At 39.7% G+C, this 15,731-nt stretch overlaps 1 protein-coding gene across 1 annotated transcript in view; it reads left to right on the top strand.

Moving 5' to 3' along the window:
• The window catches only part of CDH23 (cadherin related 23), a 1,005,178-nt gene that overhangs the window by 734,292 nt on the left and 255,155 nt on the right, over positions 1-15,731 (top strand). Inside the window, exons 29-32 of the mRNA XM_075217048.1 lie at positions 10,152-10,212; positions 12,836-12,984; positions 14,119-14,254; positions 14,477-14,865. Coding sequence (XP_075073149.1) covers positions 10,152-10,212; positions 12,836-12,984; positions 14,119-14,254; positions 14,477-14,865 — 735 coding nt within the window. The remainder of the gene's footprint in view (positions 1-10,151; positions 10,213-12,835; positions 12,985-14,118; positions 14,255-14,476; positions 14,866-15,731) is intronic.

Raw genomic sequence — 15,731 nt, forward strand, 5'->3', positions numbered from 1 at the left:
CTTTGAAGCAAGTCATGTTTATTTGCTTTCACACTGTTTGAAGATACCAGTGATCAGGTCAGATGGAACAAGAATAATACATTCAGTACAAACCAGAGCTGTTTTATACAGTTTTGGACACAGCCTCACAGGGTAAGTCAGCCCCCTGGAGTCTGAGTTATTTTTAGTAACAGGATGCAATATGTTTACCAAAGCATGGATTTAAATGCAATTTATACTTAACAAAATGTATGCTTTTCTGCGATACTCTGAATCCCATTGATCAGAGATTTCCTTTCACTTTAACCAGGATACAAACAGCGGCTCCCTGCTGTGCATTTGAGTGTTGGTCACTCACATTGAATAGACTTCTTTAGCATTTCCTGCCATCCGCAAAAAAAAAATGAAATGTTGCCAATAGCAACCGCTCAGATTCTAGCTATTATTTATTTAGTACATTCTACAAAATGACAGCTAGAACCTGATTGGTTGCTATAGGCAAAATCTTTACTTTTCCAAACCCGCAGTTTAGTAAATATACTCCTCAGTCTTGTCCTCTACTACACTATCATCTGTTGCAGTTCCCCAGTTTTCTCATTACAAGGGATTTTACACAGAACTTCAATGTTTCTAGTCGCTTCCCCTCTCTGGAAATGGATACTACACATATACTTATAGAGAAAAAGTTCTGTTTAATGGATTGGGTTCCCTGTCATCTACTCACAGAATTGGTGGATTTAGTAATTGTGGTCTTGTTGACCTATCAGCCCCAGCATACTACAGAATATCTGCAGTGCCTTATGAGTCTTGCTAATCACCCAGTCTATACTAATCTCCTAGTTGGATCCCTGCCCGGCCAGGGGCAAACGCAGGATTTGAGGAGGGGGTTTCCACGGCACACCACCAGTGGGCGTGATCAGCATGCATGGGGACGTGGCTATAATTTTAGACAGTGCTAGGTAGCTCTCCAACTCTTCCAATTCCCCTTTAAATACACGAGCAATGCTGCGTTTACTACTGTTAGGTGTATGCAGTTCTCCCTTCATGAGCAGAGCAGTGTGAAGTGGAACCTACCTCCCAAATGTGCCTATAGTCGGGACAAAGTCCTGACTGAGTGGGTCAGTCCCCAAACTCAGGACTGGCCCATCAGAATCAGTACGGTTGGTAGGCTGTCCTGCTCTCTCCTACCTGTTCTTCCTGCTTTCAATAGTTGTTGCTGCAGCTCATGTCCTAAGCTCAGTTGTGCTTGTCTGGATCCTGGAATGTTGGGTCCCTGTTGGGAAATAGAATAGGTAAATGAGATATAGAAATACCAGCAATGAGTGAACACAGTAGGCCTCCCTGCCTCTATGCAGTAACAATAAAACATGGGCACTAACAATAAAACATGAGTTGTTTTGATTTAATGTCGGAACATTAAATCAAAACAACTCATGTTTTATTGTTAGTGCCCCTTTCTTGTAAACAGCCCGACTGTGAAATAATTTTATTCACCTTTAATAAAAAGACCTATATCCCCAAACAACCCCAACATTAATTGTAATCCCATTTATTAAATAAACCTATTTCAAACCTACCATACATTAAATAACTTACATTCACTTTTAAGAAATAGCAATCTTTTTTCCAAAACTCTGCCACACATTTAATTAATAGCGCCCAAACCACCATTAAATGAATCCTCCCACCCTACATTAATAAGTCTGCACCAACCCCACTATTAAATTAAATTGCCCCACCATAACCCCACAAACAAAATAACACCCATTAATTAGACATCACCTACCTCACACATTACATTGCCACAAGCCCCCTGTGCCATCACACACACTGCATTACCACAAGCCCCTTGTGTCATTACACACACACATTGCCACAAGCCCCTTGTGTCATCACACACACACATTGCTACAAGCCCCTTGTGTCATCACACACACACATTTCCACAAGCCTCCTGTGCCATCACACACACACACATTGCCACAAGCCTCCTGTGCCATCACACACACTACATTGCCACAAGCCCCGTGCCATCACACACACACTACATTGCCACAATCCCCGTGCCATCCCACACACACTACTTTGCCACAAGCCCCCTGTGCCATCACACACATTACACTGCCACAAGCCCCCTTGTCAACACACACACACACCTCTGACATCAGCACCTCTCACTTACCTTTAAGTGCAGTGGAAGTGAAGTGAGCACTTCCTGTCTGAGGCCAATCAGCAACAGGCAGCCTCACGATTGGCTGCCTGTTGCTGCCACTGAACACCAATGATTTGACCCTCGTCCCCTCCCGCTCGCAGCACCCCCGCTCGCCCCCCTTACTCCAAGAGTACCGGGTTGGAAAAAAAAATCAGACACACCAGGCAGGACAGGGGGTTCCCGAGACTAGGAAACCCTCCCTGCGTGCGCCCCTGCCAGCGTATCTCTCAATTGTTGCTCTCTCTCTTTGTTTCTCTGCCGTCAGCGCTCTTCTCTTACCTGGCTAGGTTAATGTTATTCAGATGGGCTTGAACACTGTTCACACTCTAACCAGCTGACCTGAATTTAGTTAATGGTAGATTATTAAACTGCTCAACTTAGGTCTCTGTCTATCTTTCTCTCTCTTCATCCGGTGATAGTCTTTTCACCGGCTCTAAAAATTCTGACACTTATTACAGTGACATTAAAAACAGCGAATATTATAACAGCGACAAGGATAAACAGTAAAAATGTTGGTTTTAAAGCGCCAATGTCCGGACCCACCGCCTGGATTACATTATGCTGGTGGCAGGTCCGGACATTTCCACTTTAAAACCGGCATTTTTACTGTGCCTACTACAAGTGACATCATTTGTTCCTGCCAACAGTTCTTAAAGATGCATTTTACTTTATCTGCTCATTGAACTTGGAGGACATAGTGCCTGTCTGTGAAATGGTAAGCGGACATTTTTTTGCTTGTTGTTATAATGTTCACTGTTTTAATGTCACTGTATTGAGTTTTGGGATTTTTAGAGCTGAGAAAACCAACCACACCCCCGTTATCGGTTAGCATGAATAGTCTCTAATCCTCCTGGGATGGTCACAAACTTCTTTCTTTATGCAAGAACACACCTTTCACAATGGTCTGCTATTCCTTACCTGGGGTGGATCCAGCAGTCACTATGGGGCACTTCTCTGATTCATTAAGCAGTGCTCAGCCTAAGGAGCAACATACCCTCTCCTTCATTAAATTAATGTGGTCACACCATGGAGGTTTGTTAATCATAGCTCACAGTATAATGGGTTTATTACATATATCACACAATTATCAACATAAATAAAAGCTTATGCATTATCACAGTATAAAAACCTCATAGAAGCAATTTAAAGATTTAGATTTATTTCCCCCTATGAGCGTTTCCCACTAATCAATAAAATTGACTCTCACATAAAGCCCTTCTTTTTCTCATAAATAAGTGTACAATATGTGCAATATTTGCCCTCACCTTTAACAGATGAGTTATGCCTAAAAAAAAAAAATCAAACTGTTCTGATTTAAATGTGTATTGAAACTTTTAAGAAATGCCTGAACACTAGACTCCATGTCTGATTCCAAAATATATAGTGCTCTTTATTTAAACCAGGCTAATAAATAAATCATATATAATGCACTCATTCAGATGAGTCAGAATTGCCTTGAGCAGTATATTGAGATGTAACACAAAACAATGGCAAGTGTTATTAAAATTTCTTTATTACATTGACAGATAATATTAGCATTGAAGGATAAGAACTCCAGGCTATCTAGTATAAAAAATCCTCAGCATACATCCAGAAGGTAAGTCCTTGGTTCCCTGTAAGAACAAATTTCGAGCTTTTCTGCTAAGAGTATTACAACAAATTCTATGTGTTTCACAGAATACCCATCTGCTTCCTCAGGGAAAAGGAAGCAGGTGGGTAATCTGTGAAACGTGTAAATGTGGTTCCAGCTTGGCTGTAGCACATGAGAGTGGCATCATAGGCTCATCTTCTGATGAGGCATATAACCACATCATGGCCTGCTGGTTGTTAGGTAGAGATCTGACACACGTGAAGCAGAGGTCAACTCCTCAATATTCTGGTAGTTGCTCCCTTCTTTACACAATAGATCTACGCTCCACCATCTGGTGACTCCTCACTCTCCATGATTTCCTCTGTAATGCTGTTGGAAGACTTGTTTACTTCTGCCTGTTCAGAACTGGGTCCACTTATAGTTTCACTTTCAGTATTATCTCCAGGCCAGGGTGCATTGTTAAGCAGCTTATCCAAGTGATGTTGATAACAACCTCTTCCAACCAGCTTGCATAGATGCCACTGATTCCTGACTGTTCCTGACTCTGGGTACATGACCCAGGGTAATGTATATCATGCCCCAAAGGATCAAATTAGAGACATTGTACACACTTTTCAGTTCGCTCTATCCACAGTAGACTTGCATACATTTCCATTCCTCACTTCCTCCACCAGCCCTCTATAAGTTTTATAACGGCCTGTACTTATATCTAGCTCCATAACCATAGATTGATTAGGCTGTTGTCAGTATTAAGTTTTTTTTCCAGGTTTTTTGCTATCTCTTTTACCTATGCACGTTTTCACCCTACCTAAAAATGGCATCATTTTGGCCTACTTTGAGGCCTCTCTTTGGAAGGCATCGCTCCCTTTGCCTCAAGAGGAACTGATGAAATTTTTCAGAATGTTGTCAACTTCACTTCATTATATCAGTATATCTGACAGGAGTGTGTTACACTCAAAAGTCCTCTAAGTCTTTCTGGCCCTTGGCTCCTAGGGCAATCAGGTGGGTGAGTTATGCAAACACAGACTGTTTTCCTTTATCCACTCTGGGATCCAGTAGAGCAGGCATGTACAGTACATACTCTCAAATACTGGGCTGCCTATCACGGCTTCCCCTGCTTTCTGGGAAAGCACAGTCAGTAACTCTTCATGCAGTCCTCTTTTAGCACACAGGGAATAACTTAAGCACAACTTTCACCAAGGGTTAGTCTTCCTCACTCTCCCCACATATTATAGTCACATTTTCCTTTTTCAAGCACTGCTGCTTTTTTTATAAAGATGAACGGAACATAGCCTCAGTGCAAAAACCCACACATTTCAACTATCTATATTTTTCAATGTACTTGGGTTCAGTTCTTCAATTGGTAAATGACTTTCTATTCTTACTGTGAAACGACCCCTCTACAATGGCCTAGATAAGAGGCTTTCCCTAACATCACTATCTACGTAGGCAAAAATGGCAACTCTTATGTGTTGAAATTTCTTTATTTTAGTGCATTCCACGCTGTAGCATATATTGTTACTGTGCCAATATGACAGTATTACACATCTGAAATAAAAGTGACACGCTTTGAAATAATATCTGTAATAGAGCCAATATTTTCCCAAGAAATCTGTTTTAGTTTTATTATTGTAGCACCAGAAATAATAATTGTAGGAGATTCTGTCAATCCCAGTAGCAATGTTCTGTATATTTTCTAAACTCAGTCCCAGGGGGCAAAGGCAGTCATGCAGAATTATCACAACTATCACAATTCAGGAGGTCATTTATGAAATCTACTCCATGCACAGCGCTAAAAGCCACGGTTGTACATCCGTGCACTTTGATGATCCAGCCACCACACATTAAGGTGCATGCATTTAATCTAGAGATGCTCAGGCTCGGTTCCTCGGAAACCGAACACAGCCGAACTTAGGGGATATGAGTACCGAGCCAAGTTAGCATCCAGCCAGGTCGCTGCAGTATTTGTCCGAAAGTGTATGAAAATAATAATGTGACCTGTGAGATGGTCAAAATTGACTGCAAATGACTTGAAATTAGTGTTATTGAGGTTAATAATAATGTAGGATCAAAAAAAGAGCAAAATTATGTATTTTTTAGCATATTTTAGCATTTTTTTTAAAAAAATACAGATCCAAAACCACCCGGTTTTGCCAAAACCAAAACACGAAGCTAATCCAGATTCAAAACCAAATCCACTTCACGGGGGTCAGTGAGCATCTATAATTTAATCCATTCTCTTGACATCTCAGCAATCCAGATGTGTGGTTTGATAGAAGCAGAAAAATCTTTAGAGAAACATTGTATAAAAAGTGTAAATTTTACATCAATCACCTCCTACTGCTTTACTACCACTCCTTTCAATCAAATAAACATTTTAGTTATTCTCCATAAACAATGGTCATTTATGATTTATAGGACAAAGTGAATGTCTTCATTACAGATTGCAATTGTGAGCGTGTGTCTGAAGTATTTTATTACATGGCTGATACTGAGTCTGAAATCGGCTTCTTCTCCGAAGTGGAACATGGAGAAGTAAAATGGGCATCGCATATGTATAGGATGAGACCTGGGGGTATTCGACGACTTTGCAGGGGAAATTTAAAACGGCAATGGCTTTAGTGGCAAAAACTTGCCTTTAAAGCTTTTGCCGCTTTAAATTTCTCCTGCAAAGTCGCTGAATATCGGAGACTTGCAGACAGTGCAAGTTAATACATTTACCCCTTGATCTGCTCCAGTTCTATGCTAGTGCAACTTTAAAGTACTTTTGCAGAGTGTACATGGCTGTGTGCCTCTCCAAATTGCCAGGAACACCCCCTGAAAATGTACCTTCTCCACTGTTTTATTTTATAACAATAATCTTAATCTGCAAAATAAAATCTTATTTATGCCCTGCAAAATGAGGAAAACTGGCATGCCTACTGCATACTTCAGTAGGTACACCTTCTCTCTGCCCATCTACTCCCCACGAGAAAACTGCAACTTCTCTACAGACACAGTCATCTTGTTCTGTAAACTTATTCATTGTAGTGCAAATATGTGTGTATGGCAATCTAAAGCTGTTTTGGCACTGTGGAGCACTTAGTAAATGATATCCTCTGTCTGCAATGATTGTGCAAATAAATTACACCTCCCATCATTCATTTGCAACTTTATAAGAATTTACAGCAGCACTAACCAGACTCCCCTGTTATAGCATACTCAAGCATGCAGCATGGTTACATACTGTAGTTAGGTTGAAATAAAAGACATTGCTCCATTAAATCAAACCTTTCATAAACTCTTATTGTGTTGCACCAGTTAGTGTTTGAATCCTGAGAGCTGACATGTTTTGAGAAGGTGACACACATTTGAATTTGAGGGGTAGGCAAAGTAGCTTCAAAGTGTATATAACTGTATCTATTACCCATAGTAACAGGGGCATAACTAGATCTGTATGGGCACTACAATAACATTTTGAAGGGGCCCTCAAAAATCTGAGAGAGGGATACCTCTTACTGGGGCGCTAGCAACAGTGTGCTGCTGGAAGGACATGACTAGGACTGCTTATATAATGCTCCCTCCTGCTTGTATTATTCTCCCCTTCCCCCTGTTCTATTCTGCTCCCACCCATTTTCCCTGCTTGTATTATGCTTTCCCCTATATTCCCTCAAATATAGATGCTTAGGCTTAATATATTTTAATCAACCTACAATTTAAACCTTATCTTTGTCAGAGAAAAAAAATTAACTGATACCTTAAATTTTCATCTTCACCTGAATGACAAAACATGTTTTTCTTCTCAGCTGTGAAGGTGAGTATATGTGAATGCTTAGACACAAGTTTAGAAACTCACAAGAAATGAGGACCATTGATGTTTATGAGATTAAAACAAAATAGTGATAAGAATTTTGAAAAAGTTTTAGCTGGTAAAATAGCTCCAGGAAGTAATTTAACTAGGTGAAATGTGCTAAATTTATAGTACTGTGATGGACTTTTTTTCTGTAGAGGGAAAAAACATTTCAGGGATGAATTATATACGCTATATGCACAAAAGTATTTGGCCACACCTGTTAATTATTGAAATGAGGAGTTTCAATCAGACTCATTGCCAGAGATGTAAAAAATCAAGCACCTAGCCATGCAGTCTCTATTTACAAACAATTGTGATACAAAATGGGTCGTTATGAAGAGCTCAGTGACTTCAAGTGGTACTGTGATAAGATGCTACCTTTGCAATAAGACGTTTCCCTGCTGGATATTCCATGGTCAACTGTAAGTGATATTATTCGAAAAGTGAAAGCGTTTAGGAACAGTAGCAACTCAGCCACGAAGCAGAAGACCACGTAAAATCACAGAGTGGGGTCAACGACTGTTAAGGCAAATGTTGTGTAAAACTTGAAAACACTCTGCTGATTCCATTCCACTCACATTATTCGGTGCGGAAGAACTTGACTGGCCTGCACAGAGCCATCACCTCAACCCCATCGGACACCTTTGGGATGAACTGGAACGGTGATTGTGAGCCAGCCCTGCTCCTCCGACATCAGTGCCTGAACTCATAAATGCTCTATAGAATCAATGGGCACAAATTCCCACAGAAACACTCCAACATCTTGTTGAAAGCCTTCCAAGAAGACTGGAAGCTGTTATCGCTGCAAAAGAGAGACCAACCCCATTTTAAAGTATATGTATTTGAATACAATGTCATTACAGTCCCTGTTGGTTTAATGGTCAGGCCTCCAAATACTTTTGAACATATAGTATAGCAAAATATGTTTTATAAATTATGATAATCAGGAAAAAAAAAGAGTCAAAGTAGGCATGATCGTGATTTTGTGTGGAAGAGTTCTGTTATAGCCAAATAAAGCCTTAGAAACAGGACTTTGAGCACATAATATACATGAGTGCTTTTGTTTGTTATATGTTTAAAACATAAGCCAAACGCATGCAGAGAGAGAACATGATCCACACCATACACATAGGCATTTGCTGCTCTGTTAGTAGTACAACACATTAAACTTGGTGTCTACTTATATGGAGAATTTTTGTAATAAAAAAATGAATGGACACAGAACAGATTCCATTTGTCCACGCATTTAAGGTGGACAGAGGCACTTTGAGCACTGATTTGTGATATCCTTAAAGGTACTGGTGCCAAGACATCCAGCCATTATTTTCCAGGGCACCTCTCCAGCCCGGCAGAACCAATTCGTTTTAGGTGCGACAACATGCTCCTTTAAGCTCCAAGACCCCACTCCCAACAGAGCAGGTATCAGTCCAAGCAGGAGGTGTTGGGAACTAGTGTATGCACAGTGAAGCACCAAAGGGCTTCACGGTGCATTGCAAGTTTTGGGAAGGGGGTGCTATAGATCCAAGCAGTAGTCCTGTTTGCAGGTATTTAAATGTGCACATTTAACTCCACATTGTGACATGAATAATAGGTTAATACTCTGGACGTTAGTAAGTCTTCATATATAGAGCATAAACTAACGGAAGTGGTACTATATACTTATTTTGTTTTGTTTTTTAAAAATGTACAAAAACAGGGACAAAACTATGCAAAATTGGACTATTTTTGGAATTTGTGAACATGTAACAGCTGTGCTTTCATTTTTAGTCCTAAAAAGATAAACACATAAGATTTCATTGCTAAAAGCTAGAAGAAAAAAAACAAATCACATTCTGTCCTAACAATTTAAGTAAACTCTAATGCAAATGTTCTCAGCGAAAATCTTTGACTCTCTGCATTCTCTTAGATCTTTATGAAATCAAAAATTATTTTTTATTCTGAAAACTTTTTTAGTATGATAATATACCAAAAAGAAACACTGGATGGCAGTACTACACTTTTACTTCAATCCTAACTAACGTATTAAACTGAGTTTTTTCCCATGAATAGCTTGTGTTTTTGAGGATAATGCATATTAGGCATATTAAATATGCAAATTATTGAAAAAAAAAATTCAAACACATTTTAAAATGACTTCAAAGGCATGGACGACAACTCCATATGCCATATAGTCAATGTGTGCATATGTGGGATCTGTACATGCTGTATTTGTACAGTTTGCAAATATGCCTATGGTATTTAGGTTGCATTTAGAAGGGATGCAATCAGGCTGTCTGATAAGCATTTGCACACAGGTAGGTAAGCAAGGTTTACAGTTGAGTAAGGACATGCATCCTAATTTAGGTAGAACAGTCCCGATTTTAATGGACTGTCCTGCTGTCCTTCAATTCAGAACTTTTGTCCCAAATGCTGGAATGTTGGGAGATATGTCATGGTTAACTCTGCTTTGCATAGTTTGACACCAATAGGCATGAGGCCTAAAAATAAACATTCAATATACAAAATTATAAAATCATCTATTTTTTTTTTCTTTTTAGTTGGAAGCCACGGATGCAGACGAAGGGGAGAATGGGAGAATTTGGTACAATATCATTAGCGGTAAGTAAAAAAAAAAATCCTTTTAATCAGTGCCAGTAAATCCAAGACCAGTGTAAACTGTATATTTTTGCTGTGTAAATTTCCAATTGTAAAGTCCACTTGTCTAATCTGTTTAGGGCTCCCACAGTTCTGAAATAGAAAAATGGGACATCGATACATCCTATAAACTGTGCCTCATACATTTGTATAGATTCCAAATAGGGTAAAAACATTATAGGAACCTATATCTACTTATCTGTTAATTTGGGTGCACCCTAAGCGTGAATTACGACAAAAATAAAAATAGTTTTTATAACATTTTGTGTGGAAATAAAGGGGCCTGTAAGGGGAAAAGCAGGACACAAGAGCTTCCTAATTGTGTTAAAAAATCATCAAATGAACAATGGTTTATCTTGGATACTCTCTTTAATAAACGAGCAATAAACACAATGTTACAATATTATTTGGTTTACTGCCAGAAAAAAAATATTTAGAAAATATGAATATGAAGAGCAATTTTAAATCTTTTTGATGTTGAGGGAATTGTAGTTTTATCGATAACATATCAATAAAGAGCTGCATTTAAATTAGTGTTAGCAGATACACTTCTGCTCGTATTACTGCTATATTCTAACATACTAAACAAGAGAGAAAAATATGTATAAATTCATACGAATAATACCAGGAAGTACAGTAATGACGGGGTCTGCCCTCTTTAGGACAAGGCTGGCCCCAATAAAATGCTAAACAGCCCCCGCTACATGTTTAAACCTGCTCCCTCTTAAAACACAGGCCGGAGGCTGCATTGTAAAGATAATACTGTAGAATGAATACATTGTAACGCACTTTTGTGCAGAAAAAAACACTTAAGTGCTGAGGTTGGCATTATAAAGGGGGGTGGTATTAAAACATTTCCCCTATTTAGGTGTAGATGCAAAACTCTCCTGTATGCCCAGAAGTCCAGTATGGCAGCCCCCACCCACACAGTTACTGTACTTCTCATGTATTTACCACAGAAGAAAACTGTGAAACACAAATATATCACTACACCCCAGTAGAAGCTATGGGGTCTATGTATTAAAATCATGCAGTGCCAATCAATATGCATTGCTGCAAATCTCGGTGATGCATATTTAAGCACCACTGAAATGTACCATGCCAGGGCTACTCTGGGAGCCCTGGAAAATCCCCCCTTTCTAGCACAAACTGTTTTCACTAAAGTCAGCCTAGTAACTGGATCCCACAGAATATGAAAGTACCTTTCTGCGAAATGCAAAATTCTCAAAGCTTGATGCCTTGCAGAACTTCGCAGTCCTCACATTAATCTATGAGGACTGAATTAAGACATTTTAAGTGGATGTTGCTGCTGCTGTTTTCTCCGTTTTAATGACTGGTCACACTTTATATATGAGAAATGTGCCAGTGATATTCAGTGACAGTAAAGAATGTATAGTGGAAGGAGATTACTGTATGTCCTCTATTACTAATGTCAGAAACAGTTGTATACTTTATACAGTCACTGCAGGGGAAATCAGACCAATCACTTTGTGCTTACTCTTGTAGTCACTACATCAGGAGAGCATTGAGGGGTGATATGTGCTTTTAAGAGGGGGGTAGATGACATGGCTTATGAGGAAGGAAAACTTCAGAGTTAAAAGTACAGGGTGCAGTATTCACTTGAGAAGTTATTGGCAAGAAAGAGAACAAGAGCATGCCAATTCATCATAGAACGGATGGGCTGGAACTGTTATTGTTATGACAGAGACCAGGCAATTAGCAGATAGTGGGACGTGCAGAGGAACAGTTGGGAGATATGTGTAATTAATTATTAAATTGTTGCAATATCTTAAAAACGCAGTTTTATTATACATGCAAAAAGACCATTGCAGGTTGTATAAAAATAATGTAGGGAAAAGATGTACCTTCAATCTTCTCAAGAACCCTCAAATTAGAGCAAGGAACATTAATTGTGCTGATGGAGGCAGCTGGATGGTACACAGCCACATGTAGAGAGGAGAGGGGTGGAGCAGACAGGCTATAGGAGGGGAATTAGGAAGAGAGGGGATAACCGATATGGGAGAAGAGAGGTGGAGGACGGGAGACACAGGAGAACAGGACCATAAAGGGAGGCTGCACATTGGTGGTTGGTCCTGAGGCAGGAGCCAGCTACCTGGAAGTACAGTAATGACAGGGTCTGCTCTCTTTAGGACAAGGCTGGCACCAAAAATGCTGTATAACCCCCACTACATGTTTAAACCTGGGGCCCTATTCAGAATGAATGAAGGCCTCAACAGATGACCTCGGACAGTGGGCCTTCTATATTGGTACTTTCCGTACTCCCTAGTGGTGGCCCTGACAAAGATCATTGAGTTTCAATGATCTCCATAGTAATGGTATGCATCCAAACTGAATTCACTTTGTGGTGAACATCTTGTCCTTCAGATGTAGGGGAACTGAACCTGTGTATATGTGCCCTTTAAAACAATGATCACCATTGACCTCTAACTCCTCTTTTTGATACCTATTTGAGATTTGATCCTGAATGCCACATTTGACTTGACAAATGGTACTTCTGTGTATAAACGGGTATTGTACTTTTTAATTCCTTTCTAACACATGTTTTATTATTTGTTTTTTTTGGTAGGAAACAACAAAAATAATTTTCGAATTGATGTAAGCACCGGGCTACTTATGCGAGGTGCCCAGGCTCTGGACAGAGAAACCAATGCATCTCATGTTTTGGTGGTTGAGGCATATAATAGTGACCAAGGACCAATGAGAAGTTCTGTAAGGGTAAGATGGGTGATATACATACTAATGTAATTAGTGGGGATGAATGAAATGGATCTTTTTCTTTTTAGTCTGTACAGACTGTGTCTTAATCGCTAGATTATAATTTCACTTTATTTACAGTGGAGACTAAAAATAGTGTTGTAGACTCTACTTTTGCATACTATACATTAAAGCTTTTTTTTATATACAAGCGGTAAATTAATTTGTATCTATTGCAATTAGCTTTTGTAGCTAATTTATATATATATATATATATATATAAACAAGTTAACCTGTGCATGATACTCATGCATTCTAGTCAAATCAAGCTACTTAAGGTCTTAAAAAGATTCTTGTCATGCATTTGGGCCTAGCCCAGGCCTCCTCAGGGGAAGAGCGTTACTTCCCGATGCAAGCGCCCTTTTTAATGTGTGTTCATGAGGTAAAATTACCTCACGAAAATGAATTTGACCCCTCAACTCGTAAATTTAGCCTTTACTACCCCTCCCACGGAGGGAAGGGGGGATGATGGAAGTTAACTGACTTCACTATTCTAATTTTTTTGTCAAATAATGTCAGTATACCAAATTTCAGGTCAATTGGATGAGCCCTTTCTGAGAAAATAGTTTTTTCCACACACACACACACTAACACACGTCGCTACACATGTGTGTTCATGAGGTAAAATTACCTCACGAAAATGAGTTTGAGCCCTCAACTCGTAAATTTAGCCTTTACTACCCCTCCCACGGGGGGAAGGGGGGATGATGGAAGTTAACTGACTTCACTTTTCTAATTTTTTTGTCAAATAATGTCAGTATACCAAATTTCAGGTCAATTGGATGAGTCCTTTCTGAGAAAATAGTTTTTTCCACACACACACACACACACACACACACACACTAACACACGCCGCTAGGCTTTTACTTTTATATATTAGATAATGCTAAGAATTTAGTAGGTCAGTGTATAACTCCGCCCAGCAGGTGGCGCTGCAGCTTGCTTTTTTGTTTTCACACACAGACTAACACACGCCGCTAGGCTTTTATATTATAGATATTTCCCCCCCCCCCCCAAATTTTTTTTTTTAAAGCTCCAGCGGTAAATTAGACCTGTTTACAGAGTGCAAAAACACATTTTTCATTTATTTATCAGGTGATTGTTTATGTTGAAGATGTTAATGATGAGGTTCCAGTCTTCACACAGCAGCAATATAGTCGTTTGGGCCTTCGAGAAACTGTGGGGATCGGAACTTCTGTTACAGTTGTCAGGGCTACTGATCGGGACACAGGTAATTCAGAGAAAACCATGTACAGATGACAGAGTACTTATGCTAATGACTGCACCACTGTTATTTGATAATGCTCCTGATAACATCTGTAGGGTGATGTCATTGCTGTCCTCCTAACATCTATTTAGCTCAGAAAAGGTAACTCCCACAAAGGAAAGACTATGGTGCTTCCTTTTTTTCTTTACTGCTAAAACTAAAGGTAACATATTAATTTCCCTGCAGGTGATGGTGGACTGGTGATCTACAAGTTACTTTCAGGCTCCGATGGGAAGTTTGAAATTGATGGAAGCACTGGCCTGCTGACGACCATAGATTATCTAGACTATGAGACTAAAATCAGTTACACTATGAATGTGTCAGCCACAGATCAAGCTCCACCGAACAACCGCGGTTTCTGCTCCATCTATGTCACTTTGATGAATGAACCTGATGAAGTTGTTCAATTTTCCAGCACCACATATGAGGCTGTGATATTAGAGAACATTGCCACAGGCACTGAGGTGCTTCGTGTACAGGCCCGTTCTATTGATAACTTAAACCAGCTAACATACCGGTTTGACCAGAACACAAATGCCCAGGCCTTGACGCTTTTCAAAATTGATAAAATTACAGTAAGTAGATATTTATTAATATCATCTTTACTAGTACAATGGTTTACATTGGGGGTGCATGATATCTTTACCATATGGTATTACATTTAGCATGTACATTTTACTTAATATAACCATATGGTTTTACTGTGCCTTGAATCAGTAAGAGCATTATCTCTTGCAGGCATAATATTATCTAAGCAATATTCGGGCCTCTGTCGGTTTTGTAAGCAAGGTTGAGTTTGATTTATTTTACATAAACACAAGTTTGTTTTCCAAATGCCGAACTTCCTGTCAGTGGAAAGCACATGCGTTCCACTGCAGAAGTTAAGAGCCGAGGGACCGGAGAAGAGGTAAGTGGGACCCTCACTTTACTATAAGCCGAGGGGGGCTTTTTCAGCATAAAAAATGTGCTGAAAAAGTCGGCTTATACACGAGTATATACGGTAGGTGCAAAAATCAGTTGTCTAAATTATTATTATTATCATAGATTTGTGAGGCACAACAGTGCTCCACAGCACTGTATGTAGAGAAAACAGGACATACATAAAGAACAAAATGCTTATATCATACTTGCCGACTTTTTCAAGATGGCGTCCGGGAGCTACCTTGGGGGAGGTGGGAGTTTCGGGGACGGGGTTGCGGAAATCACGCAAATGCCGCGATTCTCAGGGAATGGATCTAATGCATTTTGGATCTAATTCTGCCCACTTCACTAGGAAGTGGACAGATGTGGGAGGCTGCCATACTCTCCCTGGAGTCTGGGAGACCTACCCAGAATCCGGGAGTCTCCCGGACATTCCGGGAGAGTTGGAAAGTATGACTTATATGATAAACAAAGTCCTCAGATTCTTCTCCAATCAGTAATAATAGTGTTTCAAATAGTG

The sequence above is a fragment of the Mixophyes fleayi genome, chromosome 6, assembly GCF_038048845.1.
Source record: "Mixophyes fleayi isolate aMixFle1 chromosome 6, aMixFle1.hap1, whole genome shotgun sequence".
NCBI classification, from domain to species: Eukaryota; Metazoa; Chordata; class Amphibia; order Anura; family Limnodynastidae; genus Mixophyes; species Mixophyes fleayi.